The 18,565-nt window shown below is 39.0% G+C and overlaps 2 protein-coding genes across 4 annotated transcripts in view; both read right to left on the reverse strand.

Annotated features, from left to right (window-relative positions):
- The window catches only part of LOC121734347 (serine-rich adhesin for platelets), a 63,099-nt gene extending 58,817 nt beyond the window's left edge, over positions 1 to 4,282 (reverse strand). For all 3 annotated transcript variants that reach the window (XM_042124880.1, XM_042124878.1, XM_042124879.1), the window contains exon 1: positions 4,164 to 4,282. The gene's annotated coding sequence lies outside the window, so the exon portion shown is untranslated. The remainder of the gene's footprint in view (positions 1 to 4,163) is intronic.
- A 4,702-nt stretch (positions 4,283 to 8,984) lies between these two features.
- Positions 8,985 to 18,565, reverse strand: part of LOC121734348 (bumetanide-sensitive sodium-(potassium)-chloride cotransporter) — a 30,414-nt gene continuing 20,833 nt past the window's right edge. The window contains exons 9-24 of the mRNA XM_042124882.1: positions 17,417 to 17,590; positions 16,755 to 16,862; positions 16,526 to 16,649; positions 16,114 to 16,235; positions 15,601 to 15,736; positions 15,151 to 15,250; positions 14,730 to 14,841; positions 14,346 to 14,480; positions 13,403 to 13,509; positions 12,983 to 13,113; positions 12,583 to 12,645; positions 12,254 to 12,377; positions 11,985 to 12,106; positions 11,237 to 11,351; positions 10,736 to 10,884; positions 8,985 to 10,118 (exon numbers count right to left, since the gene is read on the reverse strand). Of these exons, the coding sequence (XP_041980816.1) occupies positions 9,877 to 10,118; positions 10,736 to 10,884; positions 11,237 to 11,351; positions 11,985 to 12,106; positions 12,254 to 12,377; positions 12,583 to 12,645; positions 12,983 to 13,113; positions 13,403 to 13,509; positions 14,346 to 14,480; positions 14,730 to 14,841; positions 15,151 to 15,250; positions 15,601 to 15,736; positions 16,114 to 16,235; positions 16,526 to 16,649; positions 16,755 to 16,862; positions 17,417 to 17,590 (2,064 nt within the window). The 3' untranslated portion in view covers positions 8,985 to 9,876. The remainder of the gene's footprint in view (positions 10,119 to 10,735; positions 10,885 to 11,236; positions 11,352 to 11,984; positions 12,107 to 12,253; positions 12,378 to 12,582; positions 12,646 to 12,982; positions 13,114 to 13,402; positions 13,510 to 14,345; positions 14,481 to 14,729; positions 14,842 to 15,150; positions 15,251 to 15,600; positions 15,737 to 16,113; positions 16,236 to 16,525; positions 16,650 to 16,754; positions 16,863 to 17,416; positions 17,591 to 18,565) is intronic.

An 18,565-nucleotide genomic window follows, 5' to 3' on the forward strand; every position in this document is an offset into this window, starting at 1 on the left:
AGGTACATAGGCACAACCGTTTTGTTGCCAAATTACAGAAAACTAGATGACGCCTGCAACTCTTTGCGCCAAAATTCGTTTATAGCACGGGAACTGTGAATTTGTCCGGAATAAAAAGTATCCTATGTAAAGGACATAGGATACTTTTTATTCCGGACAAATTCACAGTTCCCGTGCTATAAACGAATTTTGGCGCAAAGAGTTGCAGGCGTCATCTAGTTTTCTGTAATTTGGCAACAAAACGGTTCAACAAACAAACAAATCTAGACTCAACGTATCTCAAACAGCAAAATCGGTTCAAAGGAGTGAACAGGTAACAGACAGACAGACTCACTTTCGGGTTTATAATATTATTAAGTATGGATAGGAAGAAGGAACCTAAATTGCCACAGGACGCAGTAAAAAAGGTTGATCTTCTAACTGCGCCATAGAGTACCCGATTAATATAATCGGTGACCAATTTTTATAGTTACAAAAAACAATTCGGAAATGTCAAAATGATATGAAATTTCAACCATACCCGGGCCGATTATTGGCCCTAAAAAGTCTTATTAGTTTCAATATATATCAATAAAAAAGCGAACTTTATTTTAAGTTCGCGGTTTAAATCATAGCATAATAAAAAATAATTTATGTCTTAACAATTTACATAACCAATTTTAATAGCATCGAGTTATTTATGACAAAACCGCACAATATAGTTTAATTGTAATGTTGTAACTTGTAATGTTACATAGGTGGATGATGTCGAAAGTCGAAACACATAAGGAACTACAGGATGTTACACCATAGTCTTACGCTGTGTACGCGGCTTTAGAGTATGGGGAAGGAATATCATAAGAGTTATTATAGTTAATTCATTAATAATAATAATAAAAAAACGACTACAGTTATAATCTCTTCGTTAGGATAAGACCTGCCAGTGAACGATGTAATGTTACAAGGCGATGCACTTTTAAATAAGCCATTTAAAATTGGCATAGGCAGCCAAAAACTGCCGGCTTGGCGATTAGGCAGCCTATGGATTCAATGTTTGACAGAAAATGTAGAACTTAGACCGTATAGTTTTAAAGACCGAGCGTAGAGTCTTGGTCAAAACCAAAGTCATGTTAAGTTATCGTTAAATCTCTTTAAAGGCGGCAGTTTAATTGTTTTCACTATATCTTATATCTTTAAACGAGCAATTCTTGTTCTTGTAAATATAATTGGAATCTTGGAATCGGCTCCAACGATTTTCATGAAATTTAGTATATAGGGGGTTTCGGGGGCGATAAATCGATCTAGCTAGGAATCATTTTTAGAAAATGCAATTTTATTCGTGTTTTGTCGAATACCGAGGAAAGGTCGGTCAAATAGCTAGTTATAATAATCTGTGGTATTATTTATTTACCTAGGCATTATCTAGTACTACAGAAAGTAATAACGTACTAACATTCCTCTCCCTACTTTTAATAAGTATAACATTCCTAACTAGCATTTAACGTAGCGTAATAGACTAGCCTAGATAAGTCTAGTTCTCGAGAGTCTAGATTCTTACTATAAACCCTGCGCACTTATTTAATTATTAGGTACTAATTAGTAATCCACGTGCTACTTAGCTACTAAGTAATTATGCAGTAATATTATGTTTAACATTATGTAGTTCCTAATTAAAAAATCGGCCAAGTGCGAAGGGTTCCGTAACATTATAGAGCAAAATTAGGCCAAAAATTGTGTTTTACTTCCTTGCTTGCTGCTTCCATACAGCCCCCCTTAATTTTTTTTTCATTTAAATATTGTTATTAAATATTAAAGTACATTAATATACTTAACTAAGGAATTTGTGAAAAATTCAAGTATAGTCCGTCAAGAAAGTGAAGAAATTAAAAAGTGGCAACATCGTAGTGTCATCCCTTTTTTCTTAGATTGATTTGAAAGGGATGGCACTACGATGTTGCCACTTTTTAATTTCTTCACTTTCTTGACAGACTATATCTACCTGTTGCCATTATTGATATAGAGCAAAAAAGGCCAAAAATATCACGTTTGTTGCTTCCCCTTCCCTCCCCTCTTTAGTAATATTAATTTTATTTTGTTTTTAGTATTTGTTGTTATAGCGGCAACAGATATGCATAATCTGTGAAAATTTCAACTCTCTATTACCATTCTTGAGTTACAGCCTGGAAACAGACAGACGGACAGACAACGAAGTCTTAGTATTTGGGTCCCGTTTTTACCCTTTGGGTACGGAACCCTAAAATATTTACAGTCGAACAAGACGTAACCTCCTCTATTTCTATTTCGTTAAAAGTTAAAAAGAAAAGTTTGAATATCGAAAGTATTGGAAAGGGTATAATAATAATAATATGGTTAGGTAGTAATAATAATAATATGGCTGGTAGATTCGACACAGAACGATATCTCTTTAACACCCTAGAAACTCCACCCAGCTTGAGTGACCCCTCTCCACCAAGCCAATGTCACAACATCTAAAGGCAAAGGGCCTGGAGCAGCATAAAGTCTAAGGAAATCGAAAAATGTCGGATCTACTGGCTGCCACACTGGGATCACACCGTTCAAAACATTATTATGTAATTTATAAAACAATAAAAAAAGGCAACCATACCTTAGGGCCCCCTAACATTTTTTATACGGGGCCCCGCCAAGGCACGCTACGCGTCTGCGTAGGAGTGAAGGCGGCAAAGCTGAAGTAGAATTGGGCGGGTCACGTAAGCCGCGTGCATCCCGAGTCCCGACCGCTGCGCAAAGATCTCAACAGAGACCAGAGTGGACACCCGAAGTGGACTCCGCCGCCGTAGTCGGCCAAGAAAAAGATGGCGCGTTGAGCTAAAATCATGTACCAGGTAGGCTGGCCAATGGTGGCGCAGGAGCAAACAATGGAAGACCTTGGTGAAGGTCTTTGCCCAGCAGTGGGAGTTGGGACAGTCTCGGCTAGTAAAAAATAAAAAGACTAGACCACGGGGGAGGTCACAGGTTGATTTAATTAAAATTCCAGTTAGAGGACAACTACTCTCCAAAACTCTTCTCACATCAACAGTTATTAGAGCAACATCAAGAACTGACGCCAGCCCATCATGATAATGATGATCCATAGTTGTAGCGCTGACAGCAAATGACAGAAATTACTACACAATTGGTAGTTTGGACTGTTTATCTAGTTAAGTACCTGTTACTATCGCGCTTAAAATAGTTGTCAGGTGGTGAATAGGATATAACAATTTGACGCTAGAGTGCAGCACCAGCATAGGTAGACAATAAACAAAAGTTTTGTTCAACGTTTTGGAAACGTTTCTGTCATTATCCTGATATGATGTGTGCTACTAAACAGATTATTTATATTTTCCGGAGCCGTTCTCTTTCGAAGGGCCACCATTTTTTTACGTATTGCTTTGTATTAGAAGAATCGATAATCTTATCTTTGTTTTGTGTATTTAGGATAAAAAGAACAACAAAATCACAACAAAAGCATCAGTGTCTTACCTCATTAGTTCTATCCGGTCGAAGGACCATTTGACATTCCTGTGGCTTCCTTTACGTTAGAGAACTCGAATTCCTAGTTTTCTTTGTTTTTACACCCATACAAGGATTATCAGTCTGTCCGTCTATTTGTTAAATTACTTAAGCCCAAGAACATTGAGTCCCGAGTAAGGACATTAGCTAGTTTTTATCCCAGAAAATGTGCGGTTCCCGGGCGATTAACTAATTTTGGCGCAAATAATAATTATTATGACTTTTTGGCGGTGGCTTTAATAATATTTTTGGCGGCAAACTGATAAAATTTTCTACAAAAAATATATAGCTATAGGTATATTACGGATTTTAGAATTTTTACAGCCTGATCATGATGAAAACATAATTTATAACCACAATTACGAGCAATTTCAAGCCAAAGCGGTCTTCGGTTGCAAAATGTTAAATGGCAACTAAATCCCAATAGGTCGCAGGTTCGAATCTCAATTGCGAAAGGATTAATGCAGTACCTACATACAACCAGTTTTGTTTTTCCGACGTACTGTTCAAACCAGAACTGAACTATAGGTCAACTATTGTCAATTTAAAGTATTATGACCTCGAAAAGTGGTTACAATAACAATGGAAATTTAATTTTAGAATAAAAACATCCAAGTTTGTTTTATTTATTGTTATAAATGTGTAATAAATACCTTAAATCCGGCTCATCCAATACAAATACAATCACGTACACAAGTCACTGAGTTCACTTCACTACGTGCGGCGCGGCGGCGTGCACAGAACGGACTGGCTCGCTTGGCTGGCCCGCCGCGCTGCACTCTCGTGATTTCATTCAGATAATTGAAGATCTCTTTAGAAAACGTATAGGACATGCTACTTGAATTTCTAGTTTATTTTACGATCGCAAAACTGATTTTGTACTTTAATGCTTTTATTACGAGGATGTTATAATAACCTGGTTAGCATTTCTGCGTTTTCTGTTAAGATCTCCTTGACCTTAATTTGGGGCACTTTAGCATTGAGACTTGATCTCAGAAAAATGTAATCGATGAATCATAAGAACAGCACTAAAACAATTTTATGAAACAGCTATTCCGGCACGAATGAGGCCTAAAAGAGTCCGGCATGAAACAACAGCAATGTTATTTTCGCTGAATCCTTAAGTAACCGGAGGCCTAAGGAGACCCTAAATGCAATAATTAACGACTCTGATTAAAGATGTGCCCGTGAGGCTGTGGGCTGTGGCGTAGTAAGGCCGTGGGCTGTGGCGTTGTGAGGCTGTGGGCTGTGGCGTTGTGAGGCTGTGGCGTTGTAAGGCTGTGGGCTGTGGCATTGTGAGGCTGTGGAATGTGGCATTATGTGAGGCTGTGGGCTGTGGCGTTGTGAGGTTGTGGGCTGTGGCGTTGTGAGGCTGTGGCGTTGTAAGGCTGTGGGCTGTGGCATTGTGAGGCTGTGGGATGTGGCATTATGTGAGGCTGTGGGCTGTGGCGTTGTGAGGCTGTGGGCTGTAGCGTTGTAAGGCTGTGGGCTGTGGCGTTGTGAGGGTGTGGGCTGTGGCGTTGCTAGGTAGTGGGCTGAGGGCTGTGGCGTTGTGAGGCTGTGGGCTGTGACGATATGAGGCTGTGGGCTGTGGCGTGTGAGGCTGTGGGCTGTGGCGTTGTGAGGCTGTGGGCTGAGGGCTGTGGCGTTGCTAGGCTGTGGGCTGAGGGCTGTGGCGTTGTGAGGCTGTGGGCTGTGGCGTTGTGAGTGCCCATGGGCGGCGCTTATTATCGGGTGATCTTTTCGTTTCTTGGTTCAAATCATAAAAAATATCTACTGGGCTGTCGTGACATGTTATTCAGCAAGGGAACTCCAGCTCTCTCCTAGAGGCTTGGAGATGGTTTGACCTAAAAAAAAATCAGCAGTCTAATATTATAATGTATTCCATGTAGGTCTACAGAAGGTATTACTGGACTTTCCATCCCAGATTTTCTGAATTCTAAATCTTTTTAAATGCTACTTTACTAAGAACAGAGAACTAAGTACATACTTCAAGCATTTTGTAGATATCTACTATGTACACAGTTTATGTAGTATTAACAATAGGTAATAAAACATCTAAAACATTCCTACCAATTCAATTATGCCAACAGCAATGAAAATCGCATAAAATTAAACACAAAGAACAATCCATTTATTAAAATCATTTATACACTCGCTGTACAGTCGTCAACATAAGCTATAGGTATTATGATTTATGAGTTATCAGGTACGGGTAACAAAAAGTATTTGGTATTGCAATTGGCAGCACAGCAGATGAATTAATTAAAATAAAATTAATTAATTATTACTTTAAGTTACAATTTAAAAAAAATGTGCATTTTTCACGTTGCAACATCGTGATTTTGATTAAAAATAACTTGTGAGTTATTACGTTTATGTAAAGATTTAATGAATAAAAAAATAAAATTATTGATCTGTTTTCCGAGTAATCGGTAATGCATTATTTATTAATGATAATAGAATTCGTGTTAAGAGATTCAGAATAATTGATTGATTACACTTAAAATTATAACAAAATATAAGCACATAAATTAAAAACATTTTTACAGTATAAAATACATTTAAAAAAATTTCATTTGATGAAACATTTTATAACAAAGTAAATAATGATAAAAAAATATTTTTCTGAAAGCTTTCCTACGCGACTGTACTTTAGAAAGAAACCGTGTTTCGAGCGAAACAAAGACAGTTTGATAGCTAATTAAAAATTAACATTAATTTATACATAATTGCAATTATTTTATAATGTAAATCATTAGAAAACACACCACACATGAAAATTTTAATTACACATTAGTTTTAAAAGCTGCTCTTAAATAATTTGTATAAAATTAAAAGGTGAAACATAATAATATACAGCGTATATTTAATCCCTTAGTAGAGAGTTTTGTGGTCATAGTACAATGCCTCTGGTATCTCAGTTACCAAAATGCATACTCTGTACTGTACTGTGATTAATCGTGGTAAGCGCTTACCATTAGGTAACGTGGTAGTTTGATAGGTGCATAAAAACATATTACAACAGACTATTTAGTAGCATTGCCTAAATTGTGAAAAGGAATTTCTAAACAATTTTAATTGAATTTTGGGCCGAATAATTCGCCCAATCCATAATAAATAATGATGATTTTTAGTGATGAACAAACACGTTAGGCCATACGATGCTCTATTTGTTGTTAATAAATACTGAACTATGCGTTTGCACAACTGAGCAATGTCTATTATAATTGCATTAGGCGTGGACGCATAATTCGGGGGGCAACCGATTTGTTATGTAAAACTGTAAATATGTATTAAAGTTGCAGTAGCAGCCAGCGAATTAAGGATCACTTCACACCAAGTGAGTCGCAACGCGATCAAACGCGACGCGGCTCTACATTTACCTATACGTATCGTTCCGATAAAAATTCAAATAAAATGCCACACTATGCCTATAGGCTTTTCAGCGGCGGCATGGGTCGCTACTCGCTAGACTAATGTCGGTAGAAAATTAAAGATCGAGCCTATGTCACGAAATGGCATTTTATTTTAATGTTTGTAGATCGCGGTCGCTTGCGGCAAAAATCGGAATGTCACTTTACCTTTCTGTAAAAAGGGTAAAAACAATATTGAGATTCAAAATAGACTTTAGTAATACAGAAAAAAAGCTTTTCATTGCAACAACCTTTAAAGCAGCAACGCGGTCCTAAAAATTAAAGGCCGCGTCGCGTTTCATAGCGTTGCGTTTCAATAAAGCATTATTATTATATAATATCTTTACAATAACCCAGCTTTTGCCACCTACAGTATTCTGGACATCTTGAATTACCATCATTTAGTTCTGGATTCACATTTTTGTTATTCTAGTTTAGACATTAAAATTTTATATTAGCAATGTAAAAAGTCGAAAATGTATGTAAATATTATACAAAAATACCGCAAGAAATTCATAAAACATATTATAATACCATATGAGTAATATGTAAATTTTTATATAATAAGTCACACTTTCCAAAAATACATTATTAAGAACATTAAGAGCACTTTTGAGATTCAAACTTAGAGTGTGCATTGACGGTACGTATTAATAAACTAAGTGGCCGGTCAACACTCAAAAAACGTACGTGAAAATGACGCAGTGCGTCCGTTTGGATGGCAGCTAGTCATGATTGTAATTCATTGTTGGTTAGTCTTCTAAAGGTGATCGCACATTTATCACACGCACGCGCCATACGCGCCGCATTTTACAATTCATTGTAATTACTAATTTGTATGAAATGAGACCTCGCACATTCGGCCACATCATATTTCGTGTACTATCCAGTGCGTTCGGCGCGTCCGGTGCTGACAAATGTGCGATCACTTTAAGCCCGGCCGCACATTGTCCGAATTCTGATCAGAAACAGTCGAATTTCGCCGGATTGCCCCCCGCACACTATCCGAAATATCCTTCCGGCGAGTTCGAGCTCACTCATCTCAGTACAAAATGTAAGAGACAGCGCGGACGTTCAACTGTTTCTTATCAGAAATTTCGGACAATGTGCGGCCGGGCTTAAACGCCGTGCTGTCAATGCACAACATTAGACCTCGCGCGCACGTTAGACAGGAATGTCTTATTCGAAATAATTATAGACTCTAGGATACGCAAAATAAAGTATAGTCTTCTATAAGACATGTCATGAAAACTACAAAAAGAAGAGTAGTCTCTATTTTGAGTGCTGTAGAGTCTGATATAAATAGTCAGTACTCAAGATGCATCTCGGTCTCAAGACACGGTTCAGGCTCTGTGATTGGTTGGCTGTCAAAATTTGGACCAATCATAGAGACGAACCGCGTATTGAGACCGAGATGCATCTTGAGTACTGACTATTTATAACGGCCTAAAATCAGATAGGAGAACACACGGCTCAGTTGACGCACTGGGTCTACGTACAAACTTACATAAAGTTTTCAAAAATCATTTTACTATCATACATCTATGTAATTTGAAATCTCTAATATAGTGGTAACTATAAGACACATTATTTTGGTGCATATTTATTTAGAAATAAGAGAGAAAATATTGAAGTTACTACCTGTCTTCTTTTATTTTTACGGTCTACGTCAAATATTAAAAAGTAAATTTCCCAATCAATAGCTATGTCCACACTATGCACTTTCGTCTTCAATTTTCGTCATCTTCTGTCATTCAACTTTCATATTGGCGCATTCAATAATTGAATGCGTCAAGAAACGCAACGCCAATATTTTCTTTTTTTTTTTTTGGATACGGTCACAGGGCATGCGTCGCGGGCATGCCTCACGTTCGCTGTTGACTGCGCTATAACGCATGCCCTTGACGAACAGAAAAAGGTACAGTGTGGACAAAGCTAATCGGTTGTGTTTCTAGTTTTCCATAAATGGAGTATTTATGATACTAAAATAGCACCTTACAAAGAATTACATCAAAATGTCAACTACAATAAATTGGTCTTAATTTTTCACTCAAAACGCACAATCACATTCAAGCTATATGAAACCTTATTACAAAACATTAGTGTTCGAATTAAAACTACGCGAATAAATTAATATTGTTAGTAGGTTTGATACAATCCGTATACGTTTAGTAAATTTACCCCTTGTTTTGAAATATTTGCACAACGGATAATCTTATAACACTGTCTCTTTGTGCCACTCCGAGATAAAGATTTTGACATAAGCTCTAAAGATTTTCTGTCAAACTTTTCATTTAATTAAAGTTTACTAATCATCTATAATCTCCATTAAATGTTTCTGAAAGCAGCATACAATATGTCTGATACATTTGAATCTTGGCAGACCAGTGGAAAAATTATCCGCTTGCAAGTAAAGTGGGCAAATGCTCAAATAAAATAGATTCTACTTACTCTGTACTTTTGTACTAGCAGGGAATGGAATGTAAGAAGCAGTTATTTTATATATGTATTAACTAAAAGATCTTATTTTTCGTCAAAAAGGACACAGGAAACAACTGGACGAAATTTTTATGCTGATGAAAATTAACGTCACAGATAACTGACAGACACTATGACGTCACCCTACTTTCTTCAGTGTGACGTCACATACCCTATATTTTCCATATTGTCCGAGTATTAAAAATAATGTAGACGCATGAGCGAGTACTCGGCAAAACGTCGGGCGTGGGCGATGTTAATATCGCATGTCGTAACGATAAAAAGGTATCAACAAGACAGGAATATAATATTTTAGAATACCATTAATCTATGGTATATTTGTCCTGTCTTCGTCATCGACATGATTGGAGAACGCTCCTTTTGAGCGAGTGTTTCCGATCGGTAGATTATCGTACACGATATCGTATCGTACAGTGTAAAACCGCTATGGCGCGGGGGGTGACGTCCCCCGCTACGAGTAGTAGGTGAGCACGGCGGCGTGGTTGCCGCGCACGAGCAGCACGCGCGGCGCAGCGGTGGCGAGCACGCGCAGCCACGCGGCGTAAAGCGGCGCGGGCAGGCGGCGGCGCGGCATCGGCAGCGTCACGCACGCCAGCCGCGCGCCGGCGGACCGGGCGGACACTAGCTCGCGCACGCGCAAGTAGCGGTGCGTGCGGTCACGCGCCGCCAGCAGATCCGCCTCCGTGATGCCCGCTGCATACACAATAAATTTAGATCAATGGTTCTTAACCGGTGGTCCGCGGACCACTGGTGGTCCCTAAAGGCGTTCCAAGTGGTCCGCGAAGCCATCCTAATAATATGTGAGAATTCAGAAGTTAGCAGTCACAAAAATCACATTAAATTAAAATCTGTAAATTTTAGATTTTTGCCAAATGAAAAAATGAGTGCTTATTATAAAGTTGTGCTTGTTTTCTTTATCAAACAACCCTTAATTTAGGTAAACCAAGTGGGTGGTCCCCGGCAAGACAAACATTTGGTAAGATGGTCCCTCATGACTGAAAGGTTAAGAACCACTGATTTAGATACATAAGTAATGCTCATAACTTTAATAAATTTAAAAATATGAAAGTATAGTGAGATGTTCGCGTATGATTTGCGGACGCACACGTACTCCGTAGAGTATGTGTACATTCCTTTATACAATGTGCTAGGTCATTTTCTTGAATGCTAACAACGGATATTGAATAGATTGGATTAAAACTTGCTGACCAGCCTATTGTAAATCAATGTAAATTACCTTTTATACTAACTGCCGTCGAAGGAATATTAGCTGATTTCTGTGACAATGTAAACCACTTTTGTATACTCACTGGGATCATTACTGTCGTCCGTCGTCATATACGGCGCGATGAGCTTGTCGAAGTACGCCAAAGTAGACTCCTTGGGCTTCTTAGACACGTCGGGAATCATCTCCAACGCGGAGTAGTCTATCCGGAACTTGGAGAGCAGGGAAGCCATACTGAAATCATTCATTCAATATTACTTACTATATATTTTTTTACTACGATAAAACCTGATAAAACGTATAAAACTGAAGTTTCGATTCTAATTCTAAAGGTGGCTTTTCGATCTACGCGGCAAGCGACATACATTAACATAAAATGGCATTTTATGTTTAACCGTTTTTTAGCAACGAACCCGTAGAAAGTCAAGCACAGTATTCACGGACCCCCTTAATAAAATAAACAGCAAAACACCACCGACCATATCTCGGATCAAGGATCTAGGTTATAGATTTCATTTTGCTCTCTGCCACTACAATGCAGCGGGTCGCTAGATATGTAGCTAATGCACTTAAAGCCATTACATACTTGCGTTCCTCAATCTCCATCTCGGCGTTGTTGTTGGCGAGCGTGAACACGCGCAGCGGGCAGCCCGCCCACGCGCGACGCGTCGACAGAATGTACGGCAGCAGCAGCGTCAGACCTGCGACACACGTTTGTGTTTAAGGGTCAATTCAGACCTCGACGCGTAGGTGCATTCCTAAATTTGTACTGAATTGACAGATTTCGTGAGCGTGAGACGCCTTGCAAATCTGTCAAATCCATACAAATTTAGAAATGCATTTACGCGTTGCGTATCGGTCTAAATTGACCCTCAAGTTAAAATTAATTCCTTTTTAATTTTTTAATTAATTTTATCTTTATATTTTATTGTGTTTAAAGATTAATTTATTTTTTAAGGAACGATACATTGTTCAACTTAATAAAATTACAATAGAGAGCGTTGAGATAACAGTCACGTTTTTAATGCACCGTACTGTAATATCGTGGACGTTTTAGGTTGTCAGCCTCTGACGTAAGACCTATATCCTACGAACGTATGCAAAATAAATGATTTGATTTGACGTCTTAGCTTCCCGTTACATTAAATTAAATGAGTCTTTTTACGATTTCACACATTCCTATTTTGCCGTGGTTCGAGAAAATAATGTTGTCTTTAAGATACGCCGCAGCCAAATAATATAAATAATAAATCCTTAACGGCAAAATCATGCCGCTTGGTTCTCTGGCCCCACCCCATCAGCGCTGACTCCGCCCCTGACACCACACGACCTACCTCCGTCGTCGTACAGCCACCACACGTCGACGGTGCCCGCCTGCCGCTTGGTAAACTGCTCCACTGACGTGAACGACGACACGCGCCGCCGATTTCGTCCAAGCAGCGCGCTTAGTCCACCCCTGACAGACAACGAATCAATTTAATTAAAGTTTTTCTAAAACACCGATCTACCGAAACGACCGAACAAATAAAATGGAAAAAATATAATATTACAGCCGTATGCCAAATCACATTTTTTTCAATATATATCAAGTGTTCTCGCTCACCTCTCTTCTTTCTCTTTCTTTTGCGGCCCGTTTGTGTCAGTGTTGGCGTCCGCAGTCTCAGGGTGCTGGTTGACACGCAGCGGCGCGGGCGAACCCGGGCCTGATAGGTCAGACAAACTGCTACCTGCATACAGAAATATAGCGTTACGTTTCAACAGTTACAGTTTGAGTCATTATTAAAAATTTTGTTCAGTTAAAAACTACAAAGAAGCCGACTACCCTTATTCTAGCATTTATTGAAATCAAGTCAACAGTTTAGATGCTACGTTTCAATAATAAGCATAGACTGTCAATATCCCGTTTCCTTGAATCTTAAAGAGGAAACTCACCAACAGAATGTATGTTCAAACTCTCCGTAGATTTAGAGTCCTTGATGCTTTCACCAATCGAATCTGTAACAAAAGATATTATGTAACGTAGTAGATGTACGAGTTTATTGTTGCTGATGTTATCATCAGCAATTTTGATTAGAATTGTGGCGGTACCCACAATTAGCGCCACATTCCAGCATCGCGCTATCGGAGTTTTTTAAGTGCATCGGTATATTTACGCAACTGAAATCAATCACTTGGGCTTCGGCCTGACCGAGCATAACACCTCGCTCGGTCGGAAGATCTTCCCTTGCGACATCCTCGCATATTACTACAGAATGATACGTATATTGGCACAGTAGAATCTATCTGCGCCACATACACGTCCAGGGCATTACTGATGATGATGTGTGAGTACCGTTAGCGGGGGGCGTGGGGCGGGGCGCGGGCGCGAGGTACGCGGCCAGCTCGGGCTCGAGCGCGGCGGCCGCGCGCACGCCGCCCTCTACACGCAGCAGCGCCAACGCCACGTGCACGTCCAGGGCTTTACTGTAACATTTATATTGAAGTTAATATGTTTCTGGTGGAGTTGGATAATATTATACCAACAGAGGAACTGATTAGAGACTGATTGATTTTGAGACATTAAGCGGACCTACGTCGTTTATTCTGGTTGTGTTCAATGGTTATTGTGATTTGTCGGGTAAGTTTGACATAACGCGACAAAATTGCGGTCCGCCAACTGCGTATGAATCAACTTCTCTTATGGTACCTTACAGTAATACAACACGATTTGTTTGGGTCGTGATTTGGTCGTGAATAGATAGCGAATACGTACTGCAGTATATCAACATAGTCGACGAGCTCCTGCCGCGTACTCGACTCCCAGTCCTCGCGCACGCCCATCAGCAGAATATTGGGTTTCAGTTTGCCGAGACCACTTGCCTGGTGAAAACATCAGATATTAATAAACACTTCACTAAAATCATCAATCATAAACATAGACAAATGATACGATAATAACAATGCAACAGTAGAAAAAATTGAGCTCACCGTATCCTACCTACTGAAAACACTACTAAGATTCAATATTATTATATATAATTGATTGTACTGTTGCCTCTTGGTGGAAATCCAATGTGATTACTTATTAGTAATAGCATCCAATGTTATTGTAAATGAGCACCAAAAATTCATACAAGATGAGTCATTGTCTCAAGCGCACAAAAATGTTGATGTCCGCCTTACATAGGTGTGCATGGAAAATACATATTTCCAAAAACATGTGAAAGAGACAGCTATATTTCAATAACTAAACTTTTCACTGTCCGGCGACCGGACATGTCTGTCATACTACGAATAATAAAAACTAAGGAAGAGTAACTCCGCCAAAAAACATGCTCCACAATGCGTCTTACTCTTGTCAAAAATGTGTACCTTAGGTACACATTTCAATAGATTTGCAATATTTAACGGCCGTTCCCAATATTCAATCTATCTCTGGTTTAACATACAACCGATCGCAGCTAACATTGAATTGACATAAAATATATGTCTCTAATGTCTAATGTGAGTTATTCCTGTCTCTAGTAGGGCAAAACCAGAGATAGATCAAATATTGGGAACGGCCGTAAGTGGCCTTGAGCGGTATTAGGCGTTACATGACAGTTCGAAAGGAACCAAATTTAAAACGGTAATAGTATGGGAGTTACGTTTCCTTAGTTTTTATAATTCGTAGCTGCCATATCATAGTATATTGTTCCGAAAACCAATCAACAAACCTGCAACAACGCACTGGCGCCATCTTTGAGCGGCGTGTCGTCGACTATCGTGTAGAACGCCTTGATCTTGCGGCGCGCGAGCCAGTGGTACGCGCGACTAGTGAGCGCCTCGCGCGTGCGATGCGACGTCGGGTTCTGTAAAAATATATAACAATAAGAGCTTTTATCTATAAGTATATAACTACCACATATTTTTTAAAGTATATTGTGCTAGTTACAGTAAGATTTTGTTGGGTATATCTCAACATGCAACGTGCGTGCACTACTTATTGATAAAAATATTTACAGATCGTTTAGCAACAGTCTTTGTTTATGTACTAAATTTCCAACGAATTTAGACAGAATAGCGACATTAGATCATAAGATTTACTGTGTAATACATACCTGTATAACATGTCCGCAAAGCAGCAGCGAAGAATCTTTGGTAATAAGATACGCAAAGTCCGTCAATATAGGCCGCTCGCCCGGGAATCCGGTCAGTACTAGTATCTGTGGCCTATGAAATAAATAATAGAACCATAATAAGTGTAAGTAATAAAGGGAATATAATGTAGTCCGTTACAAAAGTAATCAAAACAATAAACTTGCACGCCACACGTTTTTAAATATGTCATCTAATATTTGTTTTGATGTTTGTCATCTTTTGTTATTAATAAATCTTCACTGGTTCTTTATCTAAAAAAACCTGCCAACGGCGAAGCCAAAAGTTGTCACGATTGTGGCAGTCTTTATTATGATATATGGTATCTCATGAACAGCCTAGGCATCTAGCTATCTGGCTAACAACCACACGGCTACAGCATACCTATAGTTCTTGACGTGGTCAGTAACCCGGTTGAGATGTTGCACACTGGACAGCGCGCTCTTGTACGACTGCGCCTGCGTCGTCGAGCCCCAGTTCACGTCTGAAAATTATATGTTGTATATTATATTTTATTTAACACTGTTTTGTATAAAAAGTGGTAAGTAATATTGCAGTTACCATTGCCAGTGAGCTTCTAATTTACAAAAATATGTCTCATCTACAGTCCGGTCGTGGAGTAATTCATCCATCGACCTATGGCTGCCTGTCTATTACCCGCACATATATATAATATTGTTATCCAGTTTCTACGAAATCACAATTCTACATCTCAATAGCCAAAGTCTCAACTCGGTGTCATCGAATATCAACTAAAGTTGAGTTTAGATTTCAATAGCTCGATTGTCTGTACAATCTATGATAGTAGCATAGCTATCTATAGCTAGATCATACCCGGCTTCCGATACGACACGATGAGGTACAGCGTGAGCAGACAGGACAGTGTCACCAGCGCCGTCACCCACGACACCACGAACATAATCGCCACGCACACCACCGCACCCACCAGCGACAGCCACGTGTTGTACAGCTGCATACACACATATTATGTATTTTTACTATTTCCAGCAACTTTATACGCGCACAACTGCAAGAGCTGTAGTTTTCGGCGACTAATTGTAACTTCTATCAATGTTATAAAATACAAAAAGTTTCGGTGTCAACATTGATCCTTGTGGAACTCCAAAGTCAGGTGGAAAATTACGTAATATAACTTTGGGCTTTCTTATAGAAATCCTATGTTTAGCCTTCTTAAAGACTGTTTGAAATAGAATTACATAAAGAAGAAAATCACATTAGGACTCAACGTAATAAAAGAGTATCAAAGGATTGGCACAAATCTAACAAGAACAAAGTTTGATACCTGAGATTTAATAGGAAACATATATTAAGCTTCAAGATAGGTACCCTAAAAGTAGGCCTCCATCCGACAGGTTTGGTGATGTTGGCGTGGAATGTCGCGAAGTTGATCAACGCGTACGCGGCGAGGAAGAAGTTCGATATCAAAGGAGCGATTTGGTTTAGTCCTCCTGAAGCACAAATTATTGTATTAAAAAATGTTTTCTTACGTTTTAAAAATTAATATACGGATTTTTAAGTCTTATAGCCTTCAGAAACATCTAGCCTATCTAGAAAAGTTAAGGCGGAGATTTGGCTGTTTTGATATAATAAGCTAATAATATATAAATAAGATATAATAATATAATAAGCTATTCATCATGATCAAAACATTATCAGCAATAGTTAAAAATTCAATAACAAGGTTGAAGAACATGTATGCCAAGATATCATGGCTGGTCGTTACTGGCACATAACTCACCCATCAATATACACGAGACAGCTATGATGAAGGTGAGCGCGTACCCGCGTACCGGCTCATTATTACTCCCGTAACCTTTGGCGAAGAACTCCAAATATGGGTAGAGCTTGTCTTGACATAGGGCCTGGAAACAAAACACTTTTTAGTTACTTTTATCTTCAGATTATTATCTAATTATAGTTTTTCGTTAAGCTTTCATAAAGCAAATCAAGGGTAACAAAAGATTTACCTGAAATACTTTAGGTGCAGAGACGAGGGACGCTAACGCGGAGGACAATGTGGCAGCAAAACATCCGCCGTAGACCAACGGGCCCCAAGCTGAGACCAGGCGAATAACCTGGAATTACGTATTCATTTTATAAATAAAAAAACACGGTTAATCCTGTTCTTTCGTCTAGACTAGGCCGCCTAAGTTGCGATAAATGCTCTTGAGCAACCATACGGGCATTTAAAATCTTGTCCCAGGTACTTACAGTATTTGAGGAGTGGTTACTTCCTCTGAAAATACTGTGTTAATCATCCACAATGGGTGCAAAGGTCTTGTTTTTTTTTATAAATAAATTGAAAATAAGCAGTGTACGTTCGTGTACAGGCTAAATCTAGATATAGCGCTTAGTCAACTGTTTTAATGGTGGTGCCATGCTGAGAAATTGATTGTAAATCGCTGACTCAGCGCTTAATTATTGAGACTTTAGGTCCCAGCTAACATATCAACTCGGTAACAGATCGTAAACTTGACTGACCGATGATAACACATCTACATATAAATAAAACGCAAATCAATAGGCGTGATAGTTTTTCTGTGAAGTGTCCCACAAAAGTGCTCAGTTTGTGGAATATACTAGGGCTCGCTTCGCTCGGTCTGATATCAACTAGACCTTATATACTCACGTCGTTGCTATGATGCAGGCCGTACGCACACGTGCCCGCAAGCACGCAGTCTTGCACGCCGCCGCCCGCGTCGCGCACCACCGTCCAGCCCGCCACCACCGCTATCACGATGTACGATATTGTCGTCAGCAGGATCGCCAGGAGGGTTCCTTTGGGAATAGATGATGAGGGGTCCTGGAACAAAATTGTTTATAGTTTCCGGTGGTTTGGTTCCGTACAGAGCAAGACAGGTGAAATTCTATTGAAAAGCAATTTGAGTGTCGATATGAGTACTAATGATTTGGGAATTATTTAAAAAGTGTTTTTAATTAGTACCCAAAGCGTTGGTACGCGACGCAGCAATCTGCGAGATCTTCTGTCTCACACGTCAATCGGTAATGTGTTATGTTTTTCATTGCTTTTTCGTGCTGTATAATGATAATGAATTAAGAAATTTAAAAAAACCTCCGCCAAAACAACTTTAAAAAGTAATGAAATAATATTTACTATCTTTAAGTTCAAATAATTCCTAACTTGTGTAAAGTAATATTTTAGTCCATAATTGTTGTCACGGTGTGTCGGGAGACCGCCAAGTAAACTACAACCTACAACCGCCAAGTCGCTGATTACCTATCTCGATTCAGATCGCTGTGAATTGATCCTTAAACTTGTTATGCGAAATCAAACATCTACATTAGCGGTCCCCCGACACACCTTGACAACAATTATGGACTAAAATATTACTTTACACAAGTTAGGAATTATTTGAACTTAAAGATAGTAAATATTATTTCATTACTTTTTAAAGTTGTTTTGGCGGGGGTTTTTTTTAATTTCTTAATTTAATTTTATTTCATACTTTTTAAACTTGTGTTGGTTATAGTGCAGAATAATTCCTATCAACAGAATCATATTCTCATGATTACCATCTATCAATGTCCTTTTCGATGAGGCCGTTAATATGAGCCCAAACATGAAACCTCCACTTTGGGTTCATAAGAAGCTCGGTTCCTATAGAATCCAGGTAATGCTGCAGCAGCAGCATGTAAATATTTACTGTTTATACATTATCTACTTCTTACTGGTTGTCGCAATTAAAATGAGCCCAAACACGAAACCTCTGCTCTAAGTCGGCGAGGAGTTGGATATCCTATTGATTACCAGGTGATG

The sequence above is a fragment of the Aricia agestis genome, chromosome 15 (assembly GCF_905147365.1).
Source record: "Aricia agestis chromosome 15, ilAriAges1.1, whole genome shotgun sequence".
NCBI lineage: Eukaryota > Metazoa > Arthropoda > Insecta > Lepidoptera > Lycaenidae > Aricia > Aricia agestis.